The sequence below is a fragment of the Gymnogyps californianus genome, chromosome Z (assembly GCF_018139145.2).
Source record: "Gymnogyps californianus isolate 813 chromosome Z, ASM1813914v2, whole genome shotgun sequence".
Classification (NCBI taxonomy): domain Eukaryota; kingdom Metazoa; phylum Chordata; class Aves; order Accipitriformes; family Cathartidae; genus Gymnogyps; species Gymnogyps californianus.
The window spans coordinates 46,625,144-46,650,011 of NC_059500.1; the positions used below are offsets into that span (position 1 = coordinate 46,625,144).

A 24,868-nucleotide genomic window follows, 5' to 3' on the forward strand; every position below is an offset into this window, starting at 1 on the left:
TATGCCATATATATTAAGTGTGCTTGTGTTCACATACAGAAGGTTCAAAAAATGCATTTGCTCAGCAGAAGAGTGATGCTAAAGCAGGTAATTTGATGGTAAACAATGAGCACTGAAAAAAGGGCTGCATGTCAGCACTTTTGCCAGAAAGATGTTTCTTCCACTGTCTGGTTGGATATATTGCTTGCATTATCTATATGCTGATATTGAACTGAAAAATGAGACATATCTGGAGGAACTGCTGGGGAGATCAGCTGCTTCTCAACAGATGACCTAAGGCATGTGCCAGGTGTGTCCAGCCTCACACAGAAAACCACAGAGGGGCAGCCCCAAACCCACATTTATTCTTTCTTCTCCCCAAAGAAACAAGGTGTTTCTACTTTGTGGAGACAAAGTGGATTTAAGCCAGAGATGCCTGAAACACTGAATGACCTGATGTAGGTTACTTTTTACTGCTCTCATCTGCTGGCAATGTTAATATGCAAGAGAGGGATAGTGTCCCAATCAAGAAGGAGGTGGTACTGGGAATGTGGTTTATTCTGTTTGGTATTTTTAGTGATTGCCTTGGGAAGTTTCAAAGACTCCTTTATTTGTGCAAGAGCACAGTGTTACTTTACTGTTGTTAAAAGTTAAGTAGCTAAGGTTATTGAGATGCTGCAGAATCTAAGTTCCAGGATTGTGTTCTGTTCACTGAGACTGTTGCAGACTAGGAAGAGACAGTTTAATTATTGTATTGAACCAGTAATTCCAAGTGTAAAAAATTAGCTAAATTAACCATTTTTACAAGCTGATTACAAGAATTTTTCTTGTATAAAAATACAGGCCTGATTTTGTCCATCTCCTTCCCTCATGAAGTTGTATAATGCAGTAGTTCCTCTTACCATTTTGTTAGCCATGTTCCAAAAAGATTTGAAATTGGGCTTTAGTTTGTCCTTTTTTCTGTATGTCACGAGTGAAGTGATAAAACTGTCTAGTCTCATAGATTAAGAATTGGAAAAGTATAGGCAGATATTCAGTTCTTCCCAAGTGTTTATGCTACTCTATTCTTCAGGCTGCAAACAAAAAGCGATCAACTGCCCTCATGCATAAAATGATTGCCAGAATTACTTGGAGCACATCCTCCTTGTTCTATGACTTTCCATCCCTTCTACAGCCTCTTAACCAGCTTGAATTAGGTTAAAAAAAGATCTTTTTGCTTATGTGGCAGGGGAGCCTTGAAGTCTAAGCAGCCTCATATTCTTCAGTTTCAAAAGCAAACGAAGTAGTCCTTTTGATTAGGTATATCTAGGTAGTGATATACTGTTCCAAGGTAATACTGGCCTTGATGTTGCTGCTGAACAGGTTTAATTCCAATGCACAGGATCTAAACTCTACTGGGTTTGCTTGTGATTTGCTTTAATGAACGAGAACAACAATTGGATTACCCACCTTAAGAAGGTTACTGTGCAGTTAATGTGAAAGGCTGTATGAAAAAAAAAAAAAATCTCAGCTGAAAGTTTTGCTGTTTGCTGGCTTTTGAAATATTTTATTTCTTCTCACCAATGCCTTTTTCCCTCCAGAAGAGAGGGTGAATTAAAATTTTACCTAGGGTTAAAACATGTTAAGACATCAGTAAATAATTCTTTTTATTTTTAATACATAAAACTATATACTTGGCTAAATATATTATTTGCTGGTTTTGTTTGCTGTTTCTCATTCTATGTCATATTTCATTGGCTCCATAAGACCTTCTATTCATTGTTTGTTTTGCCTTTGGTAGAAAATACAGAAAAAAGGTGTATTTGTTTTATACATTCATTTGCCCACTCACAAAAACAAAACTGTAAAATGATAATTGATATTGTAAAAGCACAGTCATTTGCTGGGCTCATATCAGAACTTCACACTTGTGACAAATTAGCTGCTTACTGCTAACAGCTAACAAATGTAGAGAGAGTGGCAAGGCAGCATCTCTGTTACCCACGCTGTTAAGTTTAAGATATGAGTGTCTGAGATGTGAAGTGTTCCATGTGTTTGTTTTAATGCTGTCATCTTTGATTTTATTTGTGAGAAATAGATGAGATGTTTTCAAGTTATTCTTTAAGTAACTTCCCATAATCATGCAAAAAGTTGGTAGCCTTGGGGACCTTGACTCAAGACAGCTTCCAGTCCTGTGCTGTAACCACATTACAACACTGTGATGCTCAGAAACAGGATCCTGTCTGTGATGTAACACCCAAGTCTTTGGCATTTTTCCTGATATCTCACACTGAAGATTTGTGTAACTTGTTTTTCACATTTACTCTGTCATTTCTTTCTCCACTGTTAATATCCAAATATATCTCCTTTGTGAAATAGCTTTATTATTATTTTTCAGCTGTAGCAGATTGTGCTTTAAAGGCTAAAGATTGAGGTTTTCCTTGCTCATGCTTTTAACTTCTGACAGTTCCTTTATATCTCCTTTTTCAGATGTTCCTAGAACAACATCCCAACCTAGTGCCAGTTTGGAAAGTATTTTTCATCCTCCAGATTATTAAAGACTGTTTATATATGAACAGGTCTAAAATATTATTTCTTCTGCACTACTTAAGACATTACTCTGGGATGCAATAAAATGCATTTCTGATAAAATGCATTTCTGATGATTGCTGTTAAAATATACATTTTCTCCAGCAGTTATTACATTGTGGTGTCTCAGATATCACATTTTCCTGTTTACAAATATATTCCAATGTAAGAGAGATCTTTGAAAACATTTGGAAATTTAACTAAAGAAGAGTTTTGCAAAAAATAAATGCCAACTCAGATATTTTCCTACAGATAACAATGGCTACCTAAAATTCCATTCTTCCTCTCCCCATAGAGGTTTGAAAATTATTTTAACATTTAAGGTTCCTTTAGTCCTATAATTTTCAAAGTCCATGAACTACATAGTTTAGTTCATGTTACAGGTTCCATCCCTGGGATTCTACTCTAACTTATAATAAAGACTAAGTAATTTTTTTTCTTAATGCATTGTCTTTATGCATAGGGAATACATTTATTATGTAATCATGCTGAGAAAGGAAGTTGACGGTTATCAAAAATAGGCTGTTCAAGCACAGCCTATTAAAATGTCTATAACCTTATGTAAACTTTTAGACTATCTATTCTAACCTTTTTACAGTTATTTAATATCTACTCTTACAATATGTGCAGCATAGAATTTGCAAAGGATGTGAACTTTTCTTCTTTTCTGTAGACATTTCCCTGGAGTAAAAAAAACCCGAACAGCTCCAAACAAACAAACAAAAAACCTCCCCCAAAACGCCCACTGTTTTCTTCATTTGTTTACAAACTAATTCCTATACTGCGTATCTCTTAGAAAACCTCAGTAAATTACTAGTATGCCCAGATATGTTTGTGATGGGCTTGCATTGAAATACTCTGAAACTCTTTTTTCCTTAAGTTCCCATTCTGAAAAGACTCATTGGTGACAGGTTGAAATGGGCTGGACTATAATGTCAGTGTCATGAAATGCTGGAGGGCTTTAAATCCTCCAGTCCCCTGAGCTTTTTGGTTCTGAAATACTTGATGAACTCCAAAAGAGTAAAATACAGCAAAGTAATGCACGGTCAGAGTGTTTGTGAAATTCAAAGAATAGCTGTCAGAGATGGAGGCTCTGAAATGCAGAGCCAATTTACATGGCAGAGGCTTTTCAAATTACCAGCAGCTGTCTTCACTAACTCTGAATATTTCCTTACTCTAAAGGTTCAAAGGCGAGCTTAATTAACTTTTATCTTAAAGATGTTCCTGGTGCCTTATACCTTCTTCCTCTTCTGAAAGGCAAATTAAGAGTGATTATTGAAAGACAAATGTCTTATGTTTCAATTATGTCGTTGGGATGGGGAGTGATAGTTAATCACAGAACACGCACCTTTTCTGTTTCCATCATTGCCTGAAATACTGAGCCATTTCTGTCTCAGAAAAAATCTGTTACTGAAAAAAGTTACTTTGTGTAACAGATTAGTGTGTAGCTCTTAAAATTTCTCTTATCTTATACTTAGAGAGCCATCAAAAGACTGCACCTTTAGCATCCAGGTGCTCAAGCACTGTTCATGCATGCAGCAGAAAAAAGTAACATACACCTTTTCACAGAAGTGTATTTCTTCAACAATTTATTTCAAGTTCTCCATATAATAGTGAGGGCATCATAGGGCAAAATAATTATCTTTACTGAGGTCTTCCTGAGTAGGTCTTTGACACCTTACTAACTTATTGTTAATGACAGACTGACAAATTTCCTCCTTAGAAAAAGAAAAGAAAATCAATCTTAATTGCCTGCATATTTTCTTTATTCTTTGTGTTCTGTCTCTCTCACATACAAAAATGAAAATAAATACGTTTCTGAAAAAATTGTACTTATTTGCCTGGAATGGAAAAATTAACTAAAGCAGTTAAAGCTAGGCAGAATCATAAAAGACAGTTTTATGGTGGAAAGTGCTGGCCAACTTTATAAGCATCTAAGTATAACTTGTTTTGAAGATAATGCCTGTGACATCTTATTTCTTTTACCTCATGGCCTCTTGAGCCTAAATCTGTCATTGAATAGCGATTTTTCATGTCTCTCCTCATGAGACAAACAAACAACAACAAAAAAGCTTTTTTTCTTTCCATTCCTTTTCTTGCTATTAGACTCCAGGTAGGAGACACATTTGTAGATGGGAAGAATGTCTCATAACCAAGCTTTCTTTCATGTTTCTATTCTGTGATACTACATCACCCTGACATTAACACAAAGGACAAGTGCAAAACCTTTTAGCTGAGTGTCTCTTCAAAGTGCCATTTAATAGCCTGGGAACTTATTTCCCTTCGACATAGGCTGGCAAAGGATCCAGTGAAATGAAGCATCGACCCTTAAAGTTTATCAAGATAGGCCTTTGTAGAAGTGCAGTCATGCTTTCTTCTAGGACTGCATCAACTTTTTAAACAAGTTGTATGTGATGCAGGCATCCCACAAAGACAGAAGATATTGTTGTGTTTGGATATATATACACTCACAAAAAATGCTAAATTGAAAGTGCCTCTTGTTTCACCTCTTGTTACTGGTTATACTGCCTCCATAAACTGTTTGTAGTTTGAAGTTTTCAGAATTTCATGCTCAGTACAAGTTTTCATAGCTTTAAAGCAGACTTAAATCAATTTCAGGCATCAGTTTCATCATATTTGTTTATCGGGTTAGTTAAGAAATTAGTGTAATGATTAATCAGAAGGCTTTTCTAATTTTAACTGCAGAATTCAGAGTCTATTCCAAACTGTAGACCTCAAGCAAAAATCCAGGCCAGGGAAAATTAAAAGCAGTGTGGAAAGAACATATTTTTTTTATATGCAGATTTTTTAGAAAGTCTTCACTTTCACAGCATAATTGAAATATTACTTAAAGGATAATAAGGATATAAAAGATAAAGTATTAAAACAAATTGAGTTGCATATATGATTAGTTCACACAGTGGGAAACTGATTGTAAGAAGCGTAATTTTATACATATGACCTTGAAATGAATAAAACAACTTTTAATTTTGTCATTTCCATTGTAAATGTAGAATGCAATTAACAGTAATCTTGGCAGAGAAGCAAGGGTTTAACATAAAAATCTGCTTACAAAATAAATTTATAGCATTACTGGACTTAAAATATGATAAAAAGAAGGATTTGCCAATACGTAAGGACTAGTGAAGTATTCAGCAAAGTTGATTTAACTTGCATGTTGTAAAACTGTCCAAAGATCTAATTCTCTCTGGAATATGCTTTTTGCTATGAGAAGTTTACATGAAATTTCTTGCTGTGCTTTAATTCAATAAATATGTGTCATGATAATTCCATACCAGTCCTTTAAAGCCTCGGCTACTTCTTACTGAAGTTAATCTACCACTGCGGCTACTTCCACTTCAACTGGAATTTAGGCTACAATTTCATGTTGCTGTTAATCCCATGTTACTGTGGGCTGCTGCTGGGAGTGCAGTCACACTGTGACCCCCCCCACACCCACCACACATCCCCTCTGTTTCCCGTCTACAAACATTACCTGGCCCTGAGGTGACTGGGGTGTGTTTGGTGATCCGGTGGAAATCGAATCCTTTTGACGGTGCTCAGTGGATGTAGCTAACAAAGTCGCAGGTATCCATATACTCCACTGGGAACCATGGAGAAACTTGAGCTGTTTCTTCCATTCTTCTTCAGGCAGCCTCCCTCCTCCAGGTGTGGTTTCTGTCTGTCCCCTTTCTCTACTGAGAAACCTTCCTCCCATCACTGCTTCGCAAACTTAGTACCCAGGAGGGGTTTCTTGCCAATGCAGTCTCCCTCTGGGAAGCTGTGGCTCGGCCACATGCCTTTCAACAGGTAGGCAGTGATTTATTAATAAATTATACACACTGAGGTGATGCGTGTGGGTATTTGTACATTTCTAGGGTATAGTCATCCATGCTTTGATATTTGAGTGATAACGCCTCTAAACCTATATGTGGCACCTAACAAAATCATAATAAGAAGGGAAGTTTGGGAATCGTGTGTCTTGTAAATAATTCTTAAGACAGGCATTTTCCTGTAAATATTAATGCATTTTAAAAAGACACTACTTCAAACAAACACAGAGCTAGAACACTATTTGAAAATACTTGAAAATGAAGAAGGATCTTTTTAGAACTTGTTTTCATCTCTGATTCCTGAATTATTTACTTCAAACTTTTAAAAATAATTCTGTAATAGGATAAGACATGGGTTTATCAATTCAAGTTAAATAGGCTTTCTTCAAATGAAGAAAATTAGGCTTCATATGAAAAATAAACTTCAAATTCAGTCTTGAAAAATTCTTTGATCAATTTTCGCAACCAAATGATGAATTGTGAACAAATTAATAGGAAATTAGTTGAGATATACATATAATTGTGAAACCTTGATCCAGCTTCAGGATTTATTAGCATCCAACTTGTCCCTTTGATTTTCTGAATAAAGATTACGCTTTTCTGATAGATTATATGTACCTTACTTATCTGATAAACTGAATGATCTCCTTTGAAATTCTAACAGGTTAGCATTGAACACTTATATTGCTTATTTTTTTGTTTCCTCTCTTTTTTTCCTAGTCCTGTTTTTTCTTGTTCTTGTTTTATATTAATCCATTCCAAACAAGTTACCTTAGTGTTTCTCATCTAAGTGTCTCCAAAGGTTAAGGGAAAAAAGTTGCACTAGTAATAAGGAAACACGGAGTTACTCTACCCAAAACAAGCTGTACCAAGAGAAGACAACTGTGATTCTGGTCTGTAATATGAGTGTCAACTTTAATTCAAAAACACCCGTGTTCTCCAGATGTCTATGTAAGCAGTCTGTCAACCACCACCAGCAGAAGAGTGCCTGTGTACACAACTGACCTCACTTAACCTCCGCTGAAGTGCTTGCCATGTTGTTATCTATTTTTTGCCTTGACTTTTTAAAGTTATTTCTTTGTGGCTACCCAAGCCTTACATTATCTTTCTATCTCCGTCTCATCAACTCCCCATCTCTTTTTTGTCTGGTCTGAAACTCCGTATCTCCTCTCCACAGCAGCTCTCTAAAGTTCCCTGTCTGCTCCTTGTTGGTTGTGTCACATTTCTGCAATGGAGCTGCTTAACTGCACAAGAATGAGGGCAAAACTTACTGGTAGAAAACACCCTGTTCACAAAAAGCAAGGACAGCTTTCCTACCATGGTGGCCATATGGATGACCAGTGTCACCTTGTAGAGAGCATGAATCAGGGCTAGGCAAGTCATCCCACTGTGGCTTTGCACAGAGGGGAAGGGGATGAGCAACCACTGGAGACTTTGTGTTTTCCTTCAGCAGTTTCTTAAGATTATACCCTTGCAGCCCAGCTCTGCTTCCAGGCACAGGGTATACCTCAGATGTGGAGGGTACTTCAGCTGTTTTTTCTGCTCCCAGAAAGGCAGCAGGCTTGCAGGGTTGGCCCAAGGCATGACCAGGACATGCCTATACAGAAGCTTTGAGCATACTTGGCATATAGCCAGTCTTCGGCTTGCCTCTAAATAGTAGTGTGGGCATTGGCACAATCTCATCGTTCTCATGGAAAAGTGTGGTACACGCTGTGCCTGCTGGAGGTTATATGGAGATCTACATACTAGCAACATGAGTAGTTGTGGGAGAATGCAGGACAAAAATTCTGTCTGTAATGTAAGATTTGATTCAAAATCAGGAACTGGTGTCCAAGACTTCTTTCTGTTGCTATGGATTATGTATCATTGTTGTATGTCTTTGTTACAAACTGTGCATGTTTCCAGTAGCTAGAAAGCCTACCTTGAAGAGTTTAATATGATTGTGATAATGATGTTAAAATGTGTTTGGAAGAATATTGTAACATGGGTATAAATTACTACGAGGGATTAAGTAGTGCAGGAGATTGTGGATAGTTGTGCTTTTAGCACCTGAGGATGAGCAAAGTCCAAGCCTTTGATCCCAACAGTCTGTGCTTACTTGGAAAAATGTTTGTCTGACTGCAGGCATGGAACCCGTTGTGCTGGAGAAGTGGCAGCCACGGCAAACAACTCACACTGCACAGTAGGAATCGCCTTTAATGCCAAGATTGGAGGTATGTGAAACAATCTCCCACCAAAAAAAGAAGTAACCAAAGAGCCATTTGTGCTAAATGGTACATTCAGATCTTTCTCAACAAGGGAAGGAGATTTGTATGGATAACAAACCTAGCTGTGTTAGCAAGTAAATCTCAGTTGTAGGGTGGTCGTTAAATACCAGTACTGAAGGAGTTTGTCTGCGGTGACACTTCTCCAGTGCTCCCTGGAACACTGCCTCTCAGTACACACAGAAAAATAGAAAGCAAGACTTTTGATGAAAACACAAAACCGAGAATTAGGACATTTGGGTTTTCTCACAGATTCAGAGCTCTAAGTGATGAACTTTGACAATCGGAAGTAAATGTACACATCAGGAATATTGCCTTGCATATTGATCCCAAACAAAACACTGTCAAAACATAACACATTTTTGTGTTTGGCTGTGGTTGGAGAGAATCTTCTTTTGATCCCTCTGTGTGATCGGATTATTGCCTGAAATACGAGATTCGATTGCACTTTTTTGTTCATTCAGCCAAGAGGTTCCAAGTGGTTTCTATGAATTCTTAGTCAATGGCTGCTCAATTAAGACCTTCGGCATAATTTGTGGAGATGACTATCAAGATGTCATCTACATGTCTCCTAGGCTGTAGCCTGCCTGTGCCAGATTTTAATGCTTCAAAGTGAAGTTTCACCCTGTACTTTTGATGAAATCATGGGATTAGTATATTGGCTTTCAGTAGAAAGACCTATAGCTCAAACTCATTAACTGTTGATTTTCTGTCCCAAAATAGAGCCCATCTGTGAAAACGGAAACATGTTTACTTATATATACACCAGAGAACCATTCAAAAATATGAGCAGGCAGAATTGAGGCTGTGTTTCCACAATTAGTAATACTGTATCTGTTCTCAACTGGATCAGTACAAGTTTAATCCAAATCAATTGTGAGCACAGCTGCATTTCAAATTAGCCAAAGCACACAACATCATCCTAATGTCAGCTTTCTGTTTTCCTGCTGGCTTCAAGAGGATAGACAATACCTGATTCAGCATAAGGTTAGAGTGATGCAGAGAAACAATTTCCCTTCAGGTGGAGAGCCTGCCTACACAAATTTACCTTGTCAGAGTGGTTTGCAAAATCTGATCTGGCCCAGTGAGTGAGTTTGTGGCAGATGAACAGGTTGTCTCATGTGGACATGGCATTTGGTTGTGTACCAGCAGCTATAAAATCAGATTTATTGTGTTGTCAGACCAGAGTCAGCAGAGAGTTAGTGCACTGATAGAAATAAAAGATGGCTTTGGGAGAAGTTGCATTTGTGAGTTGGATAGTCACACAACCTGCAACAGCTTGGGCATGTCCTTGAAAAGTTCTCCATTAGTAACAGTGGCTTCTTAATAGGTTATTATTTATTAAGCATTAGGAATGTGTAATAATAGTGTTTTAGAAGCCCTCCAGGCATATTAGCTGAATCACAGCCTTTTCTAAATATAGTGTAAAAACTGATTCAGATTGACATAGTATGAATGCAGTTAAGGTGAACGGTAAAGACTGGATATGTGTGCCATTTATTTATTTATTTATTTAGTACGAAGAATATAAAAGCCCTCAAGATTTCGCTGGTCTAAGTGAAATAAAAATTTTATCCACTCCGTTTGTCACCATGATTCTGCAGAGCCATCACTAACACTGTTCTTAAAAGAAAGCTGGAATGTAATAACAGTGTGTAAACCTCACTTGAGGTAATGTACCACCTTTTAAAAGCATCGGCACTTGAAAATAAGACTTCAGGAGGCTCAGCAGATAGTCTGCAGAAAATCAGAGGCAAGAGGGAGTTCCAGGGTATTGGGAAGAGAGGTTAAGCTTCCTCTTCCACTAGGTGTATATATCTAAGAGTTTTGCGGCTGCTGACCTCTATTTGGCATGCCTCCCTCCCTTCCCTCAGGAAAGCCATAAGCTACACATGTCAATATGCAGTGGTTGTGTTCCCTCTCCACAGGCCAGATAGATAGAGTGTAAAAATGTTGAATCTTATTATGCTGAACTAGCGTTCAGCTCACTTGTTTCCCAGGGATTTAAAGACCCTCCTGGGGCCTTCTTGAAGAAGAAACTAGAGTTGAGGTAAAGCAATTACATTCTCCTTACATAGAGGAGCACCTGCCAAGAGTGATGTTGAATTTGCTCCACCAAGATAAGTATTCTTTACTTCAAACCAAAAAGTATCTCTGGACACGTAAGGGATAGTAAGGAGATAAAGCAAAGGGGAAGAAAAATCCTTTCCATCAATGTTCCATCAAATACTGGCAGCTGAACAAATCCAATTAATGATCTTTGTGATGGGGTGTTGTTAACAAGATATCCACTGGTAATGCTCACTTTTTTCCTAAATGTGTTTGTACTCCTTGTCTCATTTCCACACATTTGAGAACCTCTGACCACAAATAGGTCAAAAATAAGATCCTTAGAAAGTCTGAGCCTTCTCTTACAAAGGTGTAAGTGGGGATGTAATCTGCAGGTAAGAAAATTTGAGTAAAATTGCAATCTGGACCTTCAGTTCTTTTACAGGTTGTGAGATGGTTCTTATAAAAAATTATGCAGTATACTTGCAGTTTGTGCTTAGCTAAGCTACAGGCCCTTTCACTAAAAGACAAACAAGTGCACGAAAGGGGTAGATCTTTTTTTTAATGTGACTCTCTGCAGTAATCACACATAGCAAATTACCACCTACAGAGCTTGTGAGACTTTTTATAGGAAGGGATGGTTAGCGTGTTGTTATTGTTGCAGACTGATTGTGGAAGTTGCAAAGCATCTGTGGGGATTTGGGTGCTTAGTTACTTGGCTGGGCTTGAGTCCTGACGGGAAAACACTTACACTGAATTATGGCACAACAGATGTAGATTGTCTTCAGCTGACGAGGAATTAGTTCAGCTGTTTCTTTAAGTCAGATGCTGATTAAAAACAAACATTTTAAAAGAAAACTTGCTTTCAGCTCAGTTTTGCATGTTTCCTGTGATTCATTGAAAGTTTGTTCTGACTAAAATGCCACTTACATTTTGCCAATTGCTGCAAATATTGGAAAAAAGTTTACAGAGCTCTAAAGTCTTAGGTGGAACAGTCTGCAAACGCAGTCTGTTAATCGCCTTCTGGACAGCTTTTGTTGTGCTATCACCACATGCTAAATGCAGTTTGGAGGTTTTGTGATCAGCAGAATTAACTACTCCAGACATTTGGGGGGGGGGGGGGGGGGGGGGGGAAGAAAGAGGGAGAGAGAAAAAAGAATTATTTTTGTTTTAAATAGCCAATGAAACGTCTGTTGTTCAAAGTCACCCTTGAAGCATGTCTGTCGGTTGTTGGCCGGAGAGAGCAACACCTAAGTCACAGCCTTGTCCATGTTGCTTTAGATTTGACCACTTCACCCTTAGCAAAAAAAACTGGTGTGAATTACTTCAGGTGCCAATGGCAGAATTTGGAGTTATTGTTCACCGGGTGCATGTAGTATTATTTAGGCTTGCTACGCAGTAACAGAGACATAAAGGAAAGCTTTATTTTCCTTCTTTCAAAAGCAGTGTACCTTTTATTGTCTTTATTTAGAACTAAATATATTTTAATGTGCTTGAAAGAAATTGAGAACACAACTTCCACCCATCATTAATTTTCTGAGATTATGCTGAGGAAGAAAAATAAAACCTGAGAATCCCAGAGTTGGTTTAATGACTTTTTTTATAAAGTTCATAGTGAGATCACTGTTTGTAAAAGTTTATTATCTCACAAAACATGGGCAGCTTTTGTGTGAACTTAGAAATATGATCACTTTTCATTTTTGAGTCAATTAGAGTAAGGAAAAAAAAAAAAGACCCTCTATCAACAAAGCACCCCCTATGCCTTTTGTTAATTGGAAGTTAAGGTCTTGCTAAACACTCAAGTTACTTCAGTCTGAGCTGATGAGCAAAATGAAATGTGTCTGTAATTAAAAATATGTAAATTTGACTTATAAATAGCAGTGGCCTTTTAAAGGGGAAAGAGCGTCAAACTTGTTAATTGTGGAAGTAATCATTACTCTGTACTATCATACAGTTACATGCTAATTATTATTTGATATTTAACATCCCTTTGATCCGATGTCATGCTAGCTGTACGTAGGTCCTTTTTCTTTTTTAGGTTAAAACTGGCATTGGCAGTTTTCTCACTCAGAATTAACTTCAGTCAAAGCCTTCAGTTAGTCAAAAGAACAACTTCAAGATTTTCTTGGTTTCTAGATTTAAGCCTACCTTATTCAGTCTAGTGATCTTAAAACATCATGATACCATTCACTTTAGAAGTGCTGGCACATTGACTTGTCCAAACCCACATGGACATGAATTCTTTTAACACAAGGATTTCAGATTGTATCTTACAAAAGCTTTTTCTGCACAGAGGAGGATGCTCACAATATTGTAGTTTCAGGTTAAATAATGTTACATATAGGGTATTTGTTAGTAACTTCCTGTAATCGCCTTGCTACTGTGTCTGGTAATCGGTCTGTACAGATGAGCTTTCTCCCCAGTTTCTTCTTTGTGGCCTCATACAATGAAGGAATAATCCCATGTTTATCTGTCAGCAGAGATCCTTTTATTACATTTGTCAACATACTTAGGGCTATGAATGACTCAAAGTAGGTGCTGCAGTTTCACTGCAGTATAAAAGGAGAAAGAAAATAATGTATTATCTCCAAGTGAGACATACAAACATTTCAAGGTTCAAGTCTTTTTTTAAGTTTTCTTTAGCGTAAAAGTTTGTCATTTAAGTTCAAAGGCTGTATAGTGGATAAATGACATGTAGATAATTTTTAAAACTTGAAGTAAGACCAAAATATTCCTTCCTTTTTTTGTCTTTTCATCTAGAGACTTTTTTCCATTGGAAAAACACATATCCAAACAGGTTTTTGGGGTTTTTTTAACAACAGTAGAAATTCTTATGATCATGCAGTCCAATGTCCTACACAACAATTTTCTCTGGGGGAAAGACAAAAAGAGAAACAGTTTGAATTGGTTGGTCCTGTTCATTGTATCTTTCATTCTGAAGGTGTACGGATGCTGGACGGAGATGTGACAGACATGGTAGAAGCAAAGTCTCTAAGCCTTAATCCCCAGCACATCCACATCTATAGTGCCAGCTGGGGGCCTGATGACGACGGTAAGACTGTGGATGGACCTGCTTCTCTAGCACGTCAGGCCTTTGAGAACGGCATCAGAATGGTAGGTTGGCATCAAAGTGCATCTCCTGGATCTGCTCTCGTGTGCAAGTGTAAGGGTACACATGCCCGGTACGTGCAAGTGCACGGCATGGGGAAGAGGAAAGGATTCTGAAGGAAAGAAGAAAAGCTTCCTTTGCATAAAACTAAAAATGCATTTTCCTTCTATAGTGACCTGATGGTCAGTCCTTCCTGAAGTATCAGCTCTGTTCATTTTCAACTGGAATACGTCATCCTCAGTGTCCTTTAAAACTGCTCTGAGGTAATGATGTAATTCTGCAAGAAAAAATAAGGCTGAAAAATGCTACTTTGCACAGCAGTGCCAAGTCATCAAATCTGAATTACAATGAAATTTTAAAGCAAAGCCTTGACTGTTTTTCCTCCTTTCTTCCTTTCTTTCATTGCTTTGTTTTGCTTGATTTCTTAATGGAAGTTTGATGATTTTAATAGGGAGTTGGGGGCTAAAAAAAGTCTACACCCATGTTTCTTTTAGCATTTATGTCTGGTCTCAGAGAACTTACACGCTATTTGTAACTTACATATACATTTCTCTACAAGCCTGTGCTGTTACATTTTTTCTGTGATATAGCCCAGAGATCTTCAATAATACAACACACAAAATCCCAAACGCCCCTATGTGAAAAAATCTAAGACCTTTTCAATTTTCTTTAATAAGTTACTGTCAAACAAATAAGACCACAGAAGGAAACGAGTAGTTAGAGGAACTTTTGATGGCAGAGGCCAGTTTTTAGTTCTTCCTTTTACCCTCCTGCCTGTTAAATAGATCAGGGAATTCCTCGTCTTCCAGCGATCACACCTCTTTCCACTATATAGGACTGGTGGAAAGGATTTTAAAGCTTTGCACTTGAAGGTCTGAGCATTATTTTGAATGCAGCAGGAGACTTGCTAGTTCAGTGGTGGGTGGCTCTAGGATCAGAAAAGAAGAGATTAATACAAAACATTTGTTTAAAGAGACTGAAACTGTTGGACCAAAGTGGAACTGGAATGTAGTTACTGGAACATGGTAACACTGTGCAGCAAGATCGGAAAGTGCAGCTATTATTGAAGTCAGTAAGTGTTTTAACCAGGTATGCCAAGACTGACTTTAGCAAACTATAGCTAACATTCAGCCTGGAAGATTTGTGCCGTGTGTAAAAGAGTGTCTGCCACTGAGAGACTATATTAGTTTAATGTATACCATAAAAAGCAGTCATAACAGCAAACAGGGACAATGGGTGCAGAGGGGTAATAGGCAAAGTTACAAGAGCACCTGGTCAAGCTGACAGTCTGTATGCACAGTGCAGCATTTCAGGTGATTTGCAGTATACTTGACTGTACGTTATAAATAAATAAATCATAAAATTGATACCAAGTATCATCATAAACATTGCCTAGCAGCACAAGCCTAGGAGGTGTGAATTGACATCTAATCATAGCTGCATCCTTGGCTTATTTTGATTTCCTCGATAAAGTTGCATAATTTCTTACTCTCGCCCCTGTCCTCCCTGCCCCAAATGTCGATAACAATACATGCTCAACTACCTAGCAGGTAAGTTATGAAGAGCAATTCCTGAAATACTAAACTGACAACAGGGACTGTGTGCTTCCTATGCTGCATGATGTTAAAGACATGTCTCTCAAACTCAGTTCTGTGAATGCTTTACTAGCCATGCAGCCGTGGACCACTGCCTTCCTTTCACTTGGTCATATGATGACCATTCAGTGTGGAGCTGCAGATTTACGCTTTAGAGTGTTGTACATTATGTAATATGTGAAGCCTACCATAACAAAATACACAAGTATGTACTTTACCCTGCAAGAAATTCCAGGGACTTAGCAGTTAAACACTGATAGATTCTGCCCCAGAGAACTCTGCTGTATTTAGTAATCATTATTAAAATAGTTATTGAACTGCTCTTAGAACAATATAACAAGTATGTGGAAGGCCCAAAGCATCTCTGTTACTGCTTCCCATGCATCATCACTCCTACTTTCAGATGGAATATCAGCGCTCCCCATCACCCAGCTAGTGTTTACTACTGTTCGACAGTGACCACAGGGAAGAAAAACAATAAAGCGATGAAGGGGACCCTAATGGAACTGCAGGATGCAGGGGAACTTGAACAAAATAAGTTTTATGTTTAAACATGTATATGTCTTAGTTTAAATGTCATATTTCATGTAGGTAAGACAATCATGAAAAGTTCAGCCCAAATTTCTGTACCAGAAGAACTCAGCCATTTCCTCATTGAAATCTCAAACTGGGGATAAATCCGGTATAAATCAAGAATGTGGAATAATTTGCCAAGAGCGTGGATCTTGCCTACAAGCATTATTGTTCCATTGTTATTATTATAGCTGTAATATGAGAGGATACCCTACAGAACCCAGATGAATTTCATTTTACCAGCTGTCGTGGTTTAACCCCAGCCAGCAACTAAGCACCACACAGCCGCTTGCTCGCTCCCCTCCTGGTGGGATGGGGGAGAGAATCAGAAGAGCAAAAATGAGAAAATTCGTGGGTTGAGATAAAGACGGTTTAATAGGTAAAGCAAAAGCCACGCATGCAAGCAAAGCAAAACAAGGAATTCATTCACCCCTTCCCATCGGCAGGCAGGTGTTCAGCCATCTCCAGGAAAGCAGGGCTCCATCACACGTAACAGTCACTTGGGAAGACAAATGCCATCACTCCGAACGTCACCCCCTTCCTTCTTCTTCCCCCAGCTTTGTATGCTGATCGTGATGTCATATGGTCTGGACTATCCCTTTGGTCAGTTGGGGTCAGCTGTCCTGGCTGTGTCCCCTCCCAACTTCTGGTGCACCCCCAGCCTACTCGCTGGTGGGGTGGTGCGAGAAGCAGAAAAGGCCTTGACTCTGTGTCAGCACTGCTCAGCAATAACTAAAACATCCCAACACTGTTTTCAGCACAAATCCAAAACACAGCCCCATACTCGCTACTATGAAGAAAATTAACGCTATTCCAGCCAAAATCAGCACATTGTTCTATATTTTTACTAAGTACCAGTATATAGTGGAAACATAGTATTTAATTTTAGAATTCTGAGGTGGTCTTTTTTCTGGTAACAATGCAGGAAAAGAGTTCGGTATATTTTTTTGAGAAATAGTGGAAGTCATATTTGATACAAGTGAAATTATTCATTTTACAATTTAGCTTTTATTTCATTTTATCAACTTTTTGTTCTGCCCAAAATTGCCCATGCAGAGTTGAATAGATCTAAATATTTCCATATATTTGGAAATTTTGTCTAGCTCTGACTACAAAAGCTTTTTCATTTCTACTAAGGAAATAAAAGTTCTCTTTAAAACTTACATAAAATCATACTGATAAGAAATACAAAATGTTTAAGGTTAATCTCTAATTTGCATTCTTTAAAATGTAATATAGACTGAAAGATTGTAAATGTATGTCTCAATTACCACCTTCCTTAATAGGCTTAGTTTCCAGACCAAAAATTACTTTTAAGATGAACCTGTTCTTGTTCTTTTTAATAAACCATGCTTTTCCGTGTTCAGATAAAGGTACTTTTTCTATATTTCCTTACACTGTCATAAGATACGTCATTTTAAAAGATGAGGCAAATGGGAGAAGACAAATTAGCTTTGTGCCAAAATATTCCTAAAATCAGATCATTGTCCAAGGTAATGACTAGATACTCAGCCAAACATAGATTTCCCCAAGCAGTCATAGTAATTGTGCAAATAATAATAGGCACACAAAAACACTTATTACCTTGTATACAGATCTTGACCTTCCTTTTTTAGAAATATTGATCTGAACAACAACAGTATTGCATCTAGTACAGCATCTGTGATGTAAATGAAAGTAACGTTGGTACAGGAAAATTTGGCAAGACCTTTCAGATCTACACAAAGGTTCAAGATTTATATTCTTCATTTATTGTGCATGTGCACACACAACTGGATATTGTTTTTTAAAAATGGGACAGCAAAGGGAAAGGTCAAGATTTTTTAAAAGCACCTGAAAAGGAAATTGTGCTCAGCTTGTTTAATTAGGAAAATCAAAGGTGGTGCTGAATAATAACTTTGATTAAAGTATAATTAAACTGAATTATTACCTCTTTTTTATTATACTCATGAAGTGAAAATGAAATGGATGCAAGAGCCACAGTTTCTTATTCAGTTTGCTGAGAGACTGGGATCCATGAAAAAAAATGCCTGGTTTAGCGCATATTATTCCAATTAACAGCTCATGCAGGGTGTTTTAGAACTATTATTTTTAAATCTGCTGAGCTAATGTGATTACTCCTTCCAAATCCTGCAGAAAATAACAAAGATAAATGACTGTACAGTTTTTCCGTAGAGTCCCACAGAGACAGCACATGCCATGAATTGAAGTAGACAAATCTATTAAAGGATACTGAGTAATAACTGAGTTTATGAAATGACAGCCTAACCCACAAGTTAAATATGCTTTAAAAATTCTGCCCAGGATCAAGGTAAAGGAGGAGGAAAACAATTTTTAAACCTGTCTCAAGTACCATGATTTTCTGTCATCTTTAGGGTATTTTGTTTAATTCTATTAAATTTGCATACTTGAGTTCAAAGAGAAACCTTGGAGACTTTGCTATCAAACAATTTCTATGCAAATATAAAAGCCTCCTTTATATCATGCTTCCGGTTGACAAGGTCCTTTTCTTGGAAATAGTGCAGTCATAAGGGTGGAAAATTCTAGAGGCTTGTGTTTTAAATACGAATGTATTAGAAGTTGTAGACCTCATAATCTCGAAAATAATTCCATTATAATCGTGCAGAACTTGCCTGAAAAAAATCAGACAAAGGGCAGTATATCCAAAAGTTACACATTCAAGAAAAATTAGGTATGCAATGTCACATTTCACCCTGTGTTCAAGAACAAACAGACTTAGCGTTGCAAAACATAATTGTGGCCAAATCATGTAATAAGACTGTGCTGAGTCTGGGACAAAAGGGAGAACACAAAAGCCTTTCCTTGATTTAGAAAGATAAAACCAAAGTACCATTAGATTTTAAGGGGACTGTATCTCACAGTCTATAAGCACAATACTATAAGCATTTGAGAGGCTTAGGCTCGCTGATTCATGGCTCTGTGATACAGCATTCAGACTAGTTCATTTCTATTCATACAAATAAGCCTGTTATTCTGGGATCTGTCTCAACATCATTTGGAGAGTAATGCATTTCAGATATTCTGAGTTGTGCTTTCACTGCTGTTTGGCAAAGACCTAATAGTCAAGTTTCTGGATATATGACCCCCGTTGATATTTTACATTGCAGGGTTTCAAAGAGCTGGTTATCTCACCTCTCTAAACATCTCGCCAACAGCATGCTTTATGTTGTTTGTTTTGCAGTACCCATAAGGTAGTCCAAATCAGTGACAGAGCAGGTCATCCTTAATACAACCTAAGAGGGTGGAGAGGCAGGGAAATCTACATGGAAACTTTTGGCTTTCTGCCTGCGTCAGTGCAGGGGCCTTCATCTTATTGCCATGACACCATTCTGTTTAGCAAGCTGGACACAAGCCAAAATGTTTGAGGGACATTAATGATCAGATGCCGTGTGGCTGAACCTCTTGTGAGAACTCGGCTTGGTGCCTTCCCTCCCATCATCACTGCCCCTTCTCATCTCTCTCGCTTCACCAACTTTGGCTGCAGAGTGTATGTTCAAAGTGTTTGCTGGGAGCAGAAGGCTCTCTTACAATCACTAAACAACCCTCCTACCCACATGCAAGAGAGAGAAAGGCAAGGCAAGAAAAAGGAAGGGAAGAAAAGGGAAGAGAAGAAGAAGGAAAGGAGAAAAGAAAGAAAACAGATTTCACATTTATTATTATCATCATCATCATCACTGTATGCTTCTACTCCAAAAGTGGAAGAGATGATTGTTCGTAATTTGCAAGTGTCCAGGCAAAGGTTTGCTGCCTGTGTTGTACCACAGATGTTTCTCTTAAATTTATTTGTCCTGTCATCGCTTCTCTCCATCATTCTGAGTAGGATGTGTTGCCTACACAAAGAGGAGTTATTCTGTTCTGCTTTGCCAGAGAATTGCACTATAAAAGTCAAAGACAGAAGTTACTGCAAGAAGACTTCCAGTCAAATGTGTCAAAATAACTTCCAAAATGGCTGTCGTTTTATACATTGAAATATTGTGATGCACAGAGGTTAAGACCAGATGTTTTAAACTGTGTATTGTGTTTGTTCACCTTGTACAGCTGCGATTTGAGACTGAATAACACATATCTGTGTGTGTGCACATCTCAGATCATACGTAGATACGTTTTGCATGCACAAGACCTCCTGCGCGTTTCTAACTAGTTGTCAAAACCTGCTTGTTGGAGATCAATCAGAATAATTAGTACTGTGCTTGGGGAAGGTCTCAGAAGACATGATTTCCAGTATGCTGATGTAACCTAATGTTAGGTCCTGGCATTTACCTGTTATATGATTTGCATATATACTGTATATCCCTATTGCATCTATGATGTAATATCTGAACATGTGATGTTATAGTTACTTCAACATACCGAGTTAAACTTTGGGTAGCTCTCTACTACAGGTGGGTGCTGACTATATACCAGAACTGGAAAAATCATATGGCATTTTAACATTGTAATTCTTCCTTCTGATGTCACGAGACATAGCACCATTGACTTGAAATAATATTTGTAGTTCTAACATCAGAAAAGGTGATTATCAGCTAGTCCTGGCCTTCATCATAAGCCAAATCAGCAAAATTTCATTCAATTATTACGGCATCAATATCCCTGTTTTCTTGATCCGTCTATTGTTTTCTGTTTTCTGTACATCTTTTGAGAAGAGCCAGTCTTGACTGAAACCTGTTATGTCCATGGTTGTGCAAGTCACTAATAACCTTCACTATTAAAAATAAATAGCTTGTTACTCATCTAAATTTCTTAGTTTCCTTTCCACTGTAAAATGCCTCTTCTGCTGTATTTATGGTGCATCTTCTGGTGTTCGAAATCTCCACATGTAAGTAATTACAGATTTTGGCCAAGTGATCTCTTGGATAAATTAAATTGGAACGTAGGGACACAAGACAGGAAATGACCGCGTAGGTCATCCAGTACAGTTCTCTACTATCATCACAGGCATCATGTCCTATAAATACATTCAGCAATTTCTATTCTAGAATGAATTAGAAATTTTTTCCTCTCTATTTCTGTTGGGAGACCGTTTCACAGCCATCACTAATCTATTGGTTAGAAACTTTCTTCTAAGTTACAGCCAGGTTTACTCATGTGCAGTTTTCTGCCCATTTGTTCCTGGGCCAAAATTGTGCTTCAGCTTAAGTACCTTTTCTCCTTCCATTTTTGTTTCTGACGTATTTATAGAACACAGTCCCCTCTCAGACTTCATTTTGATGTGATAAACAAGCCCCACTCATTAGTCACTTAAAAACTGGGCTGTCCCTCTCCTTGCTCATCAAAGTGGTGCTTCTCTCTACATATTCCAGCCTGAATTCTTTTCTTGAATGCAGGTGATCGCAATTACTAGATTCACTAATATGTTATTTCTTTTTATGTCAAAATCACCTAATAACTTTGTTTCCCTGGCTCATCCTTAAAATACTCTACTCATAACTTCCTTAAGCCCCACTTTTCTCCAGCACAGCCCACATCATTTCCGATGCAACAATTTCCACCTCCACTTCGCTGCTACATTAACCTTCATTTTCTTTTGTTTCATTACTGGTTTCTTGGAGGGCTCATCACATGTTTTGAAGAAACCAGACAGACTGGTTCTAATACATTTCTTTGCATGAAATGAGTTATCAGAGAAAAACTTAAACAGATTTACCTGGAATTCTAAAGTGCGTGTTGCATTTTAAGCTGTTTCCATTAATGCTGCTGCCTCTTACTCTGTCTTTCAGATCTGTTCTACAGCCTTAACAGTAATGTTTTGTATATTCAGTTTCCTTCTGTTAGTCAGAATTTCCAAACCACGGTTCATTCCTGTAGTTCTTTCTGAAACACTTTCTGTTTCCCGGCATTATTTTTTAAAGTGTGGATACCAGAATGGGGCATGGAAATTGTAGCCTTCTCTATGCATGCATAGTACTGTTTCCCTATTCCCTGCACATGTTCATTTTCACCCTGCTTACTGATCCAAGGAGCAGACTAAGTTTTAGGGCAGCTCATTGCCAGTTGGTTATTTTCCATGACCCTAAACTCCCTTTCAGAGTCACCGCCTTCCAAGAGTTTGTCCACCCTCCTGTATGTCTTACCAACAAGCTTCATTTCTAGGTCTTATTACCTTGCATTTGGCTGATACACATACCTCAGGATGCCTTAATGGCTTTGCAGATGTGGTTTATACTTGATATGATTTAGTTTTCTCCAAACTGAGATTGCCCAGCAAAAATCAGGTTAGGTGACAACCTTAACACCTCATTAAGCTAATAATAATTCTTTGCTCTACCATTTGCACGTAGTTAGCAACTTTCAGTACTCGGCCAAAGCAGAATTAGGGATATTGCGTTCCAGGAAATGAAATAGAGTTTAGGCTCAGTGATACCTGGATGAACTTTGATACTATGCACTTTATTTTCTTTTGGAAATAATATATAAACAAAGCTAACCTTAAAATTTCTCTCCTTTGCTTTCTATGAAAAGTGAGCTTTTTCACAGTCAACATGTAGTACCAAAAAAAAAAGGGGGGGGGCAGAAAAAGAAATAATATACCAGAAATGTTCTTACATTACATTCAATGGAATATACAAATCCTAAAAGGCAGGAAAATTTGGAATGAGAGTTACAGGAAAATATACCTCAAAATGTCCAGTTCCCTTACAATGTCACAGAGTGTACTGGAAACCGAAACTGTTTAGTTACCTCATCCCATCTCACACATATATGGAAACTGTTGTAACAAGCCAGAATAGCATTACAGCTTTTGGACTTGTTGTCAAAAGTGGCCTCTGGTTTTGGGTGCCCAGCCTGAAACAGGTGATATATTTGAATGTAAAAAACCACACCATTCTTGTTGTGGGGTAAATCTTAATTTGGAAAGCCAATACTGAAAAGCAGCTTTGGCAAATGTGTCTCTTTCCATACACTTAAGTATATACATTTCAGAGAGTGCATTTTTGAAACGTGAATCTGGTTACTTTGTATGGGCAAATCACATATCCACTTTACTCGTATACTTGAACAACAGCAGAATCTGTGTATTTCTATGTGTCATGTGGAAAAAAATAGATTTCTGAAAGGCAAATTGCTGGAAATTTGGCATCAAGAGCTTTCTGTGCACACAATGTAACAGAAGTTTATGGCACAAAACAGTGAGGGCAATGATTTTGCACACAGCCTAGGTGCGTTGTTTCTTCCTAAACAAATGCTATGGGAGGCAAACTGCACAAAGCGGTTACTGCAGTCCTCAGTCTGCAGAGTTGGAAGTGGAGCAGCCTTACTTTCCTGCTCATCTACTGGAAGGAGCTAAATTTGCAGAAAATTTGAAGTTCTTTGTTGAACCTCAGAAGTTCAACAGACATCTCAAAACCTGAACTTTTCCATAAGGAAGAGTCTGATGTAAGTAGTGAAACAACAACTGTGTGGATCTGGTGGCCATGGACTCCTCTCTCTAGAGTGTTTAATCAGATGGTGGTATAAAGGCGACAAGAACTGCCTGAACCCCCTCCACAGAGTGGGTGTTTGTGTGTGAAGTCCATCCCGTATCCAGTCCTAACACAGATATCTTTCTTGTGCACTGCCTGTTTACTTTGGCTTTGCATGCAGAGACAATTTCAGCTATCATTAACTAGAGACTCTTTGTGCAACAGAAATTTTGGAAAACCCAGCTCTTGTTTTATCACAGTTGTTTCCAATATACAGCTTTTTATCCCAGTAACAGTATCAGCAACAACAATAGTAATGATAATATGGAGAGATAGCCTGAACCAGAACTGGGATTCATGCGGCCCTATAGCTGGCTCTGTTTTGTTTAGGAAAATGAGAAATTCATTCCAGCATTCCACAGGTTCAGATTTCAGGTTTCAGCCAACACTTCTTTTGGTTGCACTTTAAGCACTAATTATAGCTCTGTGGGGAATATCTTGGAGCTGTTTAAGCTGTTGTTCTAGTGAGGAGTAAAATAAAAAATACACCATATGCAAGGATGCATGTTGAAATGTTCCACTGATACATCCCAATAATTATTGTGTTAATGCATGGGTGCTTATGTTTATTCAATACGTTATTTTTTTATGCACACATTAAAATATTTTCATGCTTCAGTATTTTAAAGGTATCGTATCCTATGCGCTAATAAAATACATTTTTCCTTCTTTCTGTTGTCATTAATTATTTTGTCTTTCCTTTTCTTAATTAAGAAGCTGGTTCAGAAGTAGCCAAAAAGTTTAACTTTATTAGCAACAACTTGGCATTTCAACAATATAAAGTAATTGTTGCTTTTTGTAAGTAGTGACAGATTTTTGTGTTGTATATGTATTGTGTGTTTGCCTGTTCCAGCACTAGGAAATATTTTCTTGACTTCCTAGTTTTCCTAAGAGTAAAAACATGACTGCTAATATAAAAACACAGGACTCAATTTTTAGACATTCCCTCAAACATGCGTCTTTATGTACACCTATTAGGCTTATTACTCATTTCTTCATAGGTATCATAGGTGCACATTTTTAATGAACGGATGCACGAATGTGAATTTTTCTGAGAGCGTGGATACCTCAACAGAATTAATGGTCTTAGAAATTTCTCCATTTGTTCATGAATTTTCGCTTTTAATACCCAAGGAGGCTGTTTTAATAAAAAATAATCTATTAGACTATTTTCTGATAGCACTTCAGAATTGCTGGCTTGGACTCTCAGCTTACCATTATCTGTTTTGGAGAGATGCCTACTTTCAAGTGAGAGAGTTATGCAGTCTACAGAAGAGTCCTTTAAGGGTGGTGTGCCAAACTATTTTTCATTCCTAGATTAGAGGTTAAGTGGACTGGTAGAAACTCAGCAGGAGCTGGGAGATGCTGCTTCTCAAAAGCAAAATGCTGCCAGTCAGCAGATTGGCAGCACTGTGTC

General features: G+C 37.8%; 1 protein-coding gene across 2 annotated transcripts in view; it reads left to right on the forward strand.

Annotated features, from left to right (window-relative positions):
* PCSK5 (proprotein convertase subtilisin/kexin type 5) overlaps positions 1-24,868 on the forward strand; it is a 259,439-nt gene that overhangs the window by 94,694 nt on the left and 139,877 nt on the right. For both annotated transcript variants that reach the window (XM_050913017.1, XM_050913018.1), the window contains exons 6-7: positions 8,505-8,593; positions 13,635-13,807. In XM_050913017.1, coding sequence (XP_050768974.1) covers positions 8,505-8,593; positions 13,635-13,807 — 262 coding nt within the window. The remainder of the gene's footprint in view (positions 1-8,504; positions 8,594-13,634; positions 13,808-24,868) is intronic.